This window comes from Nyctereutes procyonoides, unplaced genomic scaffold (genome assembly GCF_905146905.1).
Source record: "Nyctereutes procyonoides isolate TBG_1078 unplaced genomic scaffold, NYPRO_anot_genome, whole genome shotgun sequence".
In the NCBI taxonomy this organism is placed as follows: Eukaryota; Metazoa; Chordata; class Mammalia; order Carnivora; family Canidae; genus Nyctereutes; species Nyctereutes procyonoides.
Window position 1 is genome coordinate 57,467,705 of NW_026575126.1, and position 12,368 is coordinate 57,480,072.

The 12,368-nt window shown below is 53.3% G+C and overlaps 1 protein-coding gene across 1 annotated transcript in view; it reads left to right on the forward strand.

Annotated features, from left to right (window-relative positions):
* Positions 1-4,662: 4,662 nt before the first annotated feature.
* HS3ST4 (heparan sulfate-glucosamine 3-sulfotransferase 4) overlaps positions 4,663-12,368 on the forward strand; it is a 400,999-nt gene continuing 393,293 nt past the window's right edge. Inside the window, exon 1 of the mRNA XM_055340823.1 lies at positions 4,663-5,438. Coding sequence (XP_055196798.1) covers positions 4,663-5,438 — 776 coding nt within the window. The remainder of the gene's footprint in view (positions 5,439-12,368) is intronic.

The following is a 12,368-nucleotide window of genomic DNA, read 5'->3' on the forward strand; positions in this document are numbered from 1 at the left end:
TTATTTTTTAATCTTTTGCTCTTTTTACAAGCATATAATGTTCCTCTTTGTTATCACATTGGTTTTGTCTGGAGCTTTGCCTCCAAATTGCTAGAGATACACTTTTTATTGATAGGTAAAAGCCAAAATGGGGGAAATCTATCTGCTAGATATGAGACAAGAGTTCTGTCTCTACTGTCTTGGCGCCATTCATTCACTTTGTGAAAGGGAGTTCTGACACTGGCTCACTAAAGTCATTTTGCTCAACAGCACGGAAATGAACGGGTATGTTCGCTTTCATTAGTCAGATCAGCTAGGCTTTGCTGTGCTCACAACCAGGGGGTTGAGAACAACCAAGGTTTATTTCTTGATCATGCTGTATGTTGTCAGAGGCTGGAATTAACCCTAACCTAGCTCAGTGTAGAGGATCCAATAGATGGTAGGTAAGAGAGGCTCTATCTGGTTTCTTGTACAATTGCCAGGCAGGAAAAACACACTGCCACTGGTAGATCTTCCACTGTGTGCCGAAGCTTCTGCCTAGAACATACCACCTCTGCTCAAGCTTCATTAGCCAAGTGCCACAAGTCAGACTTAATTTTAAGGAGCCAAGAAAAATAGATCCCTCCTGTGGGCCACGGGAGAGCTGACAATATTCCAAAGCCAATTTTTGCTTCTTGTTGGTTTGTTGATTTTTGTGATGTGAGTTATCATATATCCTTCCAGTGTTTCTTTCTTTTTTCCCCCCTTTTTAAAAGATTTGATGTATTTATTTTTTATTTTTATTTTTTAATACTTTATTTATTTATTCATAGAGACAGAGACAGAGAGGCAGAGACACAGGCAGAGGGAGAAGCAGGCATCATACAGAGAGCCTGATGTGGGACTCGATCCAGGGTCTCCAGGATCACACCCTGGGTTGCAGGCAGCGCCAAACCGCTGTGCCACCGGGGCTGCCCTGATGTATTTATTTAAGAGAAAGAATGCATGCCCACACGAGCAAGGGGGTGGGGGCAACGGAAGAGGGTTAGAAGCAGACCAATGTAGGGCTCCATCCCAGGATCCTGAAATTATGACCTGAGTTGAAGGTAGACATTTAACTGACTGAGCCATCCAGGCACCCCTAGTAAATTTCTTTAATAAAAAACCACACTGAGCTGAATTTAGCCACAGTTAGTTTCTATCGCTTAAAAAAGAAAAAAGCTACAGAAGGCATCGGACTTGCCATTATATAGGCTACTGAGCAGATTTGGAGAGTGAACTTCAGTTTACACATTGGGCTGGTCTGAAGAAAGGGCACACACAGATTTTTCAAGGATGAGGCTTGAAGAAGCAAGGCATGGCAGGAGCCAATGTTTAGATCCAAGTAATGATTGGTAGCCACCACATGCCAGGTGGGGAGCCAGGTATTTTTTTGCATATGTGATCTAAATCAATTTAATTTTCTAAAACCAATTCGAGGTGAGTCTTATTATACATGATTTATATCTGCATACACTGAAGCTCAGAAGGGTGAAATGACCTGCCCCAAAGCCACGTAGCCAGGAAAGGACAGCTTCGATTTGACTCCATCATCTGAGCATACAGAGGTGAAACAGAATCTTGCAAGGTGTACATTCGGAGAGTAGACACTGTTTGGTGTGGCAGGACTGTGAGTTACAGGAAGGGTGGGAGGGGATCTTGAGTACAAAGGTAAGAGGTTGGAGTTTATTGGTTAGGCAGTGAGAGGGAGGTTTTGAGCCATAGAGAGCATTACCAGAGCTATGATTGATTGACGGATTGGTCTGCTCTTGATGTCTGGGATGATAGGGAACGAGGCACCCCGCAGACCTGGAGACCAGCTGGAGGAAGATTGTAAAAACTCGGAAAAGCCTGAATGAGCATGGGTGTTGGCGGTGGAAACAGAAAAAAAAATTTCTATCCATTCTCCAGACCCATTGGGAATTGCTGAATGAAGTCTGAGTTCTCCCTATGTAGGTGGCTCCTACTTTTCATTATAGGTTTCTCAAAAACTTGCTCCCAGAAAAAAGCCTGGATCAGGAGCAGGAAAAAAAAAAAAAAAAAGAAACAGGCAACTGCCTAAGTAGGAAGTCCACAACACTCCTTCCTCCCCCAAATCACCTCTTCCCCATCAGTTAACGGAGCCTGACATTTCCCCAATGGTTTTTATTCCGTCAAGAGTCTCTTACTCAAGCGTGAGTAGTTGAGGACAAGAGGAAGAAGGGATGCTGGCAAGTTTCCTCACTGGCAGTGCCCGGGCAAGTTACAGAAAGGTGTTAGGACAATCTGCTATTTCAACAAAAACCTTAAACCCAGATTTTATGGAGGTGGTGGCTGGGTGGGGGGCAGCCCTCAATTTAAAAATATTGCAACCAGTTTAAATTTCTTAATATCACTGTACTGGCCACATCCAGCTCTCCATCTATCATCCCTGGGTTAGATTTTAAAACCACTGGATGAAAAGTTTTCCAAATCGGAAAAGCGCACGTGTGGTAAAGCTAACTACACAGCAGGTTCACGTGGACGGTTGGGAGGGTGCATGGAGAAATTTGGGCTCTAGACACAGAGAGCCCTGGGCCAGATGCTGGGTATCCTGGTACCTGGGCATTGAAAGGAAGGTGGGCCACGGCAGTGGCAAGGTTTGCTGCAACGAGGGCCTCCTGGCTGACCACCCAGAACTGGGCTGGGAGTGGAAAGAGGGATGGGGAAAGCTTGTGTTTCTCTCCGCTCCAGTTGGCCCCTTCCCATTAACATTACAGTAATGCAGTTGAGTGGTGTTTGAAAAAGCATCCCTAGTTACAGGGAATGATTTACAGGACACCAGACTCTGCATTTCAGAGGTCTCCAGTGTACCATAAAAAATATATTATAAAGGAATAATCTTTATCTGAACCAAAGCTGCAGTGAAGGAAACTCATGTCCAGCTGAGAGCAGCAGTGAGCTTTTGTTCACTCAGGGAAAAGTCCGTGTTCTTCATCTTACTTGATTAACGTTTCCCCCCCTCTCTTTGGCACTAGGTATCTAGTTAATATTTAGACATTCTATACATTTTCTTTCAACTGTTGTTCCTATTACGTGATCAAACAAAACCAGAGATGCCAACCACATCAGCCCGCCCAGAGAAGGCAGACCTACCCCACCAGGCACCCAGCTGAGGCTGGCAGGGTAAACAGGACTGGGGCTCCCTGGAGCCAGCGTCTGGGAGAGGCCGGCGGGAGGGGTGTGCAAGGGAGGGCCAGTCCCTGTCCCCGGGAGGGGAAGCGGAGTTGGTTAGAGTGCCTCGGTTGATCTCTTTGCCTCTTCCCCCCCCCCCCCCGTTCCTGCTACCTCCCTGAGCAAAACGCAGCGGGAAGCAGTGTCTAGTTTTGAATCTTCCAGAGCCTTCTGATGTTTACCATTCCCCCCAGGAGAGGAAGGTGAGGAATGGAAATCTCTCTGCGAAGAAAATATACTTAAAAAAAAAAAAAATCAATGAAGCGATGCACAGACACCCTGCCACCCTGCCACCCAAGTTGTCTCTGCTTATTAGGGTGTTCAGAGCGACGCTGGGCTCGGTCTCTATCAGTCCGGAGAAATCTGAGCTCCTTTAAGTGGCCATGCCCCCAAGGGGCGCAGGTGTACCCGTGGGTAAGAATGTCGCGTAGGGGACTGTTTTGGAGCAGAAAGCACCGTCGTCACCCAGTGTGTGTTGGGGGCGGGGGGAGGGGGCAGAGGCAAAAGCTCTAGGGCCGGGATACCCGGGGGCTGGTGTCAAAACTCCACCCATCGGGAGCTCCAAGATGAGATGGGGAGGCCGGAAAGATGGAAGTTTAGATGAGAAGCAGTTAGAGAGAAGAAATCACGCCCGGGCCCCCGGGAGGAGGATATCCGGGGTGAGCGCAGGGCGGGTCAGGGAGGGGCGTGGAGTCCCCGGGCCCCCCAGCTCCCGGGCGGGTGCGCGGCCGCGTCCCTAAAAGTGTCGGGAGAGGGACGGAGCGCGCGGCGTCCAGGCTCCCCGGGGAGGGGAGCGCGCGGCGCTGGGCGGGGCCCGCCTCCAGGGCGCGCGAGTCGGGTGGGGGGCGGGGGGCGGGGGTGGGGGCAGGGGGTGGGGGAGGGGCGCGATCCGCGCCCTCCCCGCGCCCTCCCCGCGCCCCCCCGCGCCCGGCCCCGGCGCACGCCTCCGCCGCCGCGCCCCCCTCCGCAGGCGCGCGCGAGCCGCACTCCCCTCCCCCGGCGGCGCGGGGCGCGCGCCCGGCCCCTCCGCCTCCCGTCCGCCTCCCTCCGCGCCGCTCGGCTCTCCCGGCAGAAAGTTAGCAGCGGGAAGGAACTCGGGGCCGCACCAGCGCGCGGCGGCGGCGGCGGCGGCGGCGGCGGCTGGAGCGGGAGCCGCGGCGGAGCTGCGCACGGAGCAGGTGCCGCCGGCGGGTCCGCGCGCCCCCCTCGGTCCCCGCGCCTGAGGCTGGGGGGGGTGGCGGGGGGCCGCCCCGACCCCGCGGGAGGAGCGCGGAGGGGGGGCCATGCGGCCGGGCTCCCCCCCGGCGCAGCGGGACAGCGGCCAGGGCCGGGGGCGCAGCGGCGTCGCTTCATGCAGCCGGGGCGGCTGGGCAGCGGCGGCGGCGGCGGCGGCGGCGGGGGCGGCGGCTGAAACCATGTCCGGGCAGCGCCGGGGGCCGCCGCCGCCGCCGCCGCCGCGAGCCGGGAGCCGCGATGGCCCCGTGGCCCGCACCTCCTCCGCCTCCGCCTCCGCCTCCACCTCTCGCCGCGCCGCCGCCGCCGCCGCCCGGCGCCTCTGCTAAGGGGCCGCCGGCGCGCAAGCTGCTTTTCATGTGCACCTTGTCCCTGTCGGTCACCTACCTGTGCTACAGCCTCCTGGGCGGCTCGGGCTCCCTGCAGTTCCCGCTGGCGCTGCAGGAGCCGCCGGGCGCCGCCGCCGAGCCCCCGCCGAGCCCGCCGCCACCCTCGCCGCCGCCTCCCCCCGTGCGCCTCGGCGCCCCCTCGCCGCCGCCCGCGCCGCCGCCGCCGGACAACGCGAGCCGCGGGGAGCCGCCCCCGGAGCAGCCCCCGGAGCAGCCCCCCGAGCAGCCCGCCGAGCAGCCCGCCGGGGCCGGGGCCGGGGCCGACGGCTGGGGGCTGGCGAGCGGCGGCGGGGGCGCCCGGGACGCCTGGCTCCGGACCCCGCCGGCCGCCGGCGACATGGCCACGGCGCAGAGCGCGCTGCTGGAGAGGGAGGCGCCGGAGTCCAGCACCGCCGACGACGAGCTCGCAGGCCGGAGGGCGGCCAACGGGAGCAGCGACCGGGGCGGCGCCGCCGGCACCCCGGACTACGGGGAGAAGAAGCTGCCCCAGGCGCTCATCGTCGGGGTCAAGAAGGGGGGCACCCGCGCGCTGCTGGAGGCCATCCGCGTGCACCCGGACGTGCGGGCGGTGGGCGTGGAGCCGCACTTCTTCGACAGGAACTACGAGAAGGGGCTGGAGTGGTACAGGTAGGACCCGGGGCTGCGCGGGGCGGGGCGCGGCGCGGGGCGGGGCGGGCGCTCGGGGACCCCCGGAGGGCAAGCCGCCGCCTGCAGTCCGCGGACGCGCGGGCGCCGTGTCCCGAGAGCGCTAGGCCCCCGGGGCCCTCCCCGCCCACCGCTTGGCGGGGGCTGCTGCTGTGCACGCCGGCCGGGGATCTCCTTATTTCAGGGCGAGGGGCGGGGGCGCCCCAGGCTCCGCGTCCCGGGGCAGGTGCCTCGCGCCTCCATCCGCCCAGCTCCGAGCCCGGGAATCCCCGGCCCGGGTGCCCGCGGGGGGTGTCTCCCAGCTCCCTGCGCCTTCCGCGTCTTGGGGACGCCGAGGGAGGAATGGAGCACAGGGTAGCGAGATGGATCTGGGGAGGGTGTGTGTGTGTGTGTGTGTGTGTGTGTCTGGGGGTGGGGGTGGGGTGCTTTGAGGCCCCCGGGAATCTCTTGTCGAAATCGCCCTGAAACGCATTGGCGTGGCCGGAATCCAACTTTGAGTATTTGCAGGTTAGAGCCGCAGGAGCACGCAGCTGTTAAAAAAGGGGATGCTGGCAAGTCCTGGCTTTCTAGTAAAGGCTGAGGACGCTCCCCGCCCGCCCCCATCTCCAGAACTTTCGATCCCCTTGGCTGCATGAACACGCTGGGTTGGTCTTGCCTCGGCAGCACCGGCAGCACCGGCGTCTGTCCGCGCGACAGTTGGTGCTCCAAGTTCTTCTCGTGCGCTGCACCCGCGTCCTTTCTAACCTGCGCCTCCTTCGCAACAGATTGGAGCTCCTGCCTTGTGGAAACGTTCACCTCTCTCTGCTCTTCCACCCTCTGCCAGTGGTGAGAGGAAGGGAGGAGAGAGGAGTAGAAAGTTAGGCGCAGGTGAAATAAATGAATAATCCAGCTTTCTTGCCAGCCATCACATTTAACTCGACACCGGTGCAGATGCTCAAACGCAAACCTCCTTCGCTTTTTTAGAATCTTTTTCTTTTTCTTTCCCTCCTTCCTTCCGCTTTCTATCTCTCTGGAAAAACAGATCCGGATGGCTGGCCCCATCTCGCTGGCATCTCCGTAATTAATTGCAATTGTCAAACAGAAACACGGGCTTTGTCAGCTAAAGTGATGTTATCATCTTAACAGAGCCAATAGGTAAAACACGAGGATTGTTTCCTGACAAGTCCCTTTCCTGCTGAAGAGATGTGCTTTCCAAGTTTAAATTACAGCCTGGGAAAGTTTTAGAAATAGCTTAACTGGGGAAATAGATAATAAATGGGTGTACTGTGATTGATTTCTTCCACTTTAAAAAATATGCCTTATGCTTTCAAAGCTTGAGAGAAGTACATTTAGGCATAAACATTCCACCACATTAAACTGAAACAGCAAATGTGTCTGTTAATGTCTTGTCTGTTTCAACAGCAAGAACTAATTGCAATATTTTCGGAGGCTTCAAACAGCCCCCTCCTATCAAAACATAAAACAGCAAATGCCTAATTTAACTGGAAAATCAGTATTTATAACATCACGAGCCGTGGCTTCCAGTTTGCGATTATAATTAAAAAGGTGTTAGGATGATTAATGCAACAACAGCAAAATAGAGAAAGGGGTATGATGTCTGGGAGGGTTTCAGTTGTTGGATTGTTGGTGATGGGAATGTTCTGGTCTCTGCTGTGAGGTAGCCTCGGTCCGACGAGGGTATCGGTGGCTTTTTCCAATCCTGATCTTAAAACCGTGTGGCTCCGGAGAAGTGCCAAGTGCCCTTTTGGGGGAGAGAGAGGCATAAAGATCACATCTTTCCAGCATGTGTTCGGGTTGCTGGGTAGCAGCTGGGAGTCGAGAAGGGACTGTTTTATTCAGATGACTTAAAGTTTGATGGAGGGTGCGTGGTGGGGAATGAGTGTCAGGAGGTCCCATCAGCAGGCCTGGAGAATTTTCTGAAGGAGCTGGTAGGAGATGCAGGATTTTCTTCTCTTCTTTCATGCCGGGGCTGGGAAGAGGAGGCATGGAGACAGGCATGACAGGGCCGCGGAAGGTACTGTCCTAGCACTGTCGTACTCCCAGCCATCACTCATGTGGTGTTTGGGGCTGAGGGTGAATATTTGGTACCCATCCATCCACAGAGCTGTTAGACCAAAGACATGTGGTGGGCAGATCCCCTTGATCCTTACTTTAAGAGGAGGACCGTGTGATTTCTCTTTGTGTCCCTCCCGTCCACCCCCCCCCCCCCGGCCTCCCCCACCTTTTACCCCAGTGTCTGACCCATGGCAGATCCTCACAGTGCTGGAGAAGAACCTGTGTGACACAGAGGATCTCGGTAGCCACCCCAAACTGGCTGCTGGGAAGACTTCTAGAAACCTCTTCGGCCCACGGGAGTGTGCTGGGGCTGCTCGGATACCTCTCCAGCCTTCCCAGGGACAGCAGTGCTTTGAGGGTATTTTTGGGATTTTCATAGGCTCCGTCTCTTCAGGCTCCTGTCTCTCTCTGCCATGGAGGAAGACGGGATAACATCCTCATTATACTGTAGAAAAGGAAATCGTGGCATCAATTCAAACCAGTAAGAGAAAGCCTTCTTCTTCTTTCCCTGCTCCAACCGCATCTTGTAAGTGGTGGCATCTGCGCTTGAACGTACTTGAATGGTCACACTTCCTCCCCATCCACGGAGCATTCCCTGCAAAATCTCCCTCTGCTTGCCAGACGGGAGGGCCACAGATGAATGAAAGGTTTCGATTCTCTCCCCCACTTGTTTTCTTTCCCTTTTGCTCGTCTGCTGTGCTGCTGCGGGAGCCTGCTCGGTCTGCAAGTGTTTCTGGGGATGGTGTTTTCAGCCAGAGGGAGAAGCGAGAAGGATTTGGGGCAGCTCCGGGCAGCGCTGCTTTGGGCTTCCTTCCTCTCCTGGCGGAACGGCCCTGAGAGTTGTTATTTCCCTCTGTGTCACTCCAGTCGTGTCCAAATCCGGGTTTTGCTTTCTCCTACGCTGTTGATCTAATGTGATTTAAAAACACATTTGAGATTAGAACGCATGCCTCCGATTTCAGGGCAAGATAGACTAATGGATTAGGACGGGAGTGTTAAAGCTATGGGGGAAGCAAGCCTCACTTGGCGGATCGACTCAGGCCAGTAAGTGGGGGGGTAGACTCGTCCCTCCACTCCCCACCCCTCCAAACTGGTAAAAGGAGAGAGCCACACGGAACCTTCCAGAATGGGCTGCTCCAGGCTGTCTGGGCAGAGACCTTACGCTCCTCTAAGGGACGGGACCTGCCGGCAGGTGTGCCGAACTCATCCAGGTGACGGGGCTGCCCTGAGTGTTAAAAGCCGTGCAGTAACCGTGACTGCTTAGCCCCGCTCCAGAGTGATGGGAAGGGAACCTCCGTGGCCTCAGACTGTCTGCGCTGCCTATAGTTAATACACTCCTCCCATCTGCTAAGGGGAGATCACTCTGGAACATGCTGCTGTCGTCGTGCTACCCAGAGGAAAGTGGCTAGCAGCACTGTTTGCACCTAGTATCTGGAGAGAGGCTGAGGGAGGACTCCAGAAAGGCACTGGCGCTTAGGAAATGCCTGTTCCTACAGTGCCGGGCGCTTTGTGGATGTGCTCTCACATTTGAGTGTCCTGATGAGGGTTGTGAGCTAAATAGTGGCCTTCGTGTTTTACAGGTGGCTCTCGGAGCGTGCATGATGGGCTCAGGGTTGCTCAGCTGGTCCGTGGCTGAGCTGACCCCATGCGTCTCAGTTTGTTTTTTTAAAGATTTTATTTATTTATTCATGAGAGACACAGAGAGAGAGGCAGAGACCCAGGCAGAGGGAGAAGGAGGCTCTGTGCAGCGAGCCTGATGTGGGACTCGATCCCAGGACCCCGGGATCACGCCCTGAGCCAAAGGCAGATGCTCAACCACTGAGGCACCCAGGCGACTCCATGCGTCTCAATTTCACAGGGCTGATTTCTTCCCTCCCATCCCAACACCACACAAAAACAAAAACTACTAACAAGATGTTTCCCTTCCTTGTTAATATTTAACAGTCCTTTAATAAATATCATTTACTTATTATTACCACATACCCATAACTGCTGTTAAGTACAGGGGAAACCGTGGTGACTAAGCACTTTGTGGTTCTGAACCAGACATTTGGGTGGTGGGCAGGGGAGACAGTGGACAGTCTCTTGTTACCCTTTTAATGTGGCTACTAGAAAATTTTAGCATCACGCTTGTGACTCACATCATATTTCCACTGGGCAGGGCTCCTAGTAGAGCAGTGCTTTTTAAGCTTTAAACGTGCACGCGTCACCTGGGATGTTGTGAACATGCAGGATTGTGAGTCAGCAGGTCTGAGGGAGGCCCTGAGAGTCTGCATTTCTAACATCCCAGGTGTTGCCGGCGCTGCCGATCGCTGGACCTCACTTTGAGTAGCAGGGGGTCTAGAGAGAAATCGGTGCATGGGTGTGTGTGCACAAACATGTGATTTTAAACCGAATGACTAGGGAAAACTTCTCCGTGAGGGTGATGTAAATCAGGTGAAAGAGGAAGATCCTGTCATGTAAAGATCTAGGTAGAGAGGTTTCCAGTAGTGGGAAGGGCAGGTGCAAAGGCCCTGAAGTGGAAGCAATCCTCCTGGTTTTATAAAGGATTCTTTCAGTATTCCCAGTGCACAGTGTTTGTAGCTGGTCAAAACTGCGTTCACAGTCTGACTTTACAAGTTACTGGTGTATGATTTTGGATGACTGATTTAGCATCACTCGGTTTTAGTTTATCTGGGAATAATCCTTCTGAGATTTTTGGGAGGAATAAATGAAATAATAAGGTGAATGTATAAAAAATGAGTCTTTTATTTTTTTTTAAGATTTTATTTATTTATTCATGAGAGATAGAGAGAGAGGCAGAGACACAGGCAGAGGGAGAAGTAGGCTCCATGCAGGGAGCCCGATGTGGGACTCGACCCCGGGTCTCCAGGATCACGCCCCGGGCTGAAGGCAGCGCTAAACCGCTAAGCCACCCGGGCTGCCCAAAATGAGTCTCTTAGAGCAGAAATCCAAATGGACTCAGCTCCTGAGATTTTTTTTTTTTTTAATTTTTCAAGTCAGTTTGGTCTCCTATGCTTTACCTTTCATCACAGCTGTCCTAATATTGACTGAAGAGTCTCTTATTGGGGATTTTTTTTTTTTTTTTGGGAAAAGTCTAATAATGATTGGCTTTGCAATCTACATCTGCTTGACTTTTTAAACCAAGGGTCACCAGTGAAATAGACTAGGTGGGAAGAGACCGGGGGCACTTGCTTTTCCATCTGCAAACGTTAACCACGTCCTCCACTTGGTAGGAGAAGCTGGAAACCCAGGCCTTGATGTGAAATCTCTTGGTTTTTAACGTTGGCAAACAGATAAAAATTTCTTAAAAGCGCTGTGTGGGCCAGCACCGTGGGACAAACAAAACACATCTGTGGGCTGGATACAGCCAGCTGGCTACCAGTTGGTGACCTCTGGTTTAAACTCGTTTCAGAAAGTAACTGGCATAGCCCTAGCCTTTGCAGTTGCCAGAATTGTGGCTTACGGGTGCTGTTTTAGTTTAGATCCCCCCCCCTTTACAGATTTTGCAACAGCAACGAAGGGGGGGGTACCTCCCAGATTGCAACAATAACAAAAGGAGCTGGTCATAAAGAGGAACACTGAGGAAGAAAAAGAGAATTCATAAGTAAATTTCCCTTTTTTGTCCAGTGAACATTTTCTTGAAGGCGGGACCACTCTTCAGTTGTTCCCCCATTAATCAGGAGCTTGGGTATGGGATCCGTACAGATGAGTTGCACCGAAAAAATAGACTCCGGTCTGGTGGATTCAGTAAGACCTGAGAGATGGAGAAATTGGGTTCTCGCTTTTGCTCTGCTATATTACTAGTTCTGTCTGACCTCAGGTTACTTGGTCTGTTTTTCTTCTTTTTAAAAAATTTCTGAGATAATGAGACTGTTGTCTGCAAAGGGTCCGTTCAGTGAAATCCTTTGGTTCTAGAGCAGACTTGTGTGTTAGACTTTCTAGAGGGAGGGAGCCAGAAGGGGAGAAGCAACATTGTACAGAGCGTGTTTTTATATCCGTCTCTGAGCCCAGAGGCCACTGCCTCTGCCCGGTGTGATCGCCATGCCTCAGTTTCTCCATCTGCAGAATGGGCTCAGTATTACTTACTTCCCAGGGATTATGCGATGATGAGATGAGTTGATGACGTAGGACATTGCTCTTTCCCCTCTTTCTCTCTCTCTCTCCTCTTTCCCCCATGCCTTTCTTCTCCATCTCCCCTGCCCATCAGTACTGAAGGTCCTAAAGAGAAGGCTGTAATGCATTTTTCGTTTGAATATAGCCTTTTATTTCAAGATTATGTCTGAATGAGGGATTTCAAACCCTGAAGCAGCTCTTAAGTAGCTCTCCAGAGAATAATCAAAACCGGATTCCAGAATTTGGTCTATTATAACTGGAGCTGAAGGAAGGGAAGAGTCTCATTTCATGAGGTAGCTGCAGCCAGGATTCTCCACCGAGGGCCTGGGGTAGGGAAATGGGTTGGCACTCTGGGCTTGTGTGCTGACATTTTCTTGAACCTTCCGTAGGAATTGATGCCGCTTGGCCTGCATGGCTACAGAGGCATTTAGAATGCCAAGGGCATGCTTGCCTTCAGTTTTTCTGCAGAGCCGAAAGCATTTGAGAACGCAGGACTGTTGAGGCAGGACCCCCGCCAAACTCCCTGGCTTGAGATTTGGCTTCTTGCACACTGGTGTTCTCCAGCTGTCGTGACGTGACTTATTTATTTTTATTTTTACGTTTGTAGATCACACCAGCCGTATTTACTTTTAAACTGAGTCAGGAGAGAGGCCTCGAGATTTTAGGTGAATGAGAGATTGCTGGGGTTGTTCCGCAGGAAGATTTTTTTTTTGTTGTTTTGTTTTAAAGGTTTTGGCTTTG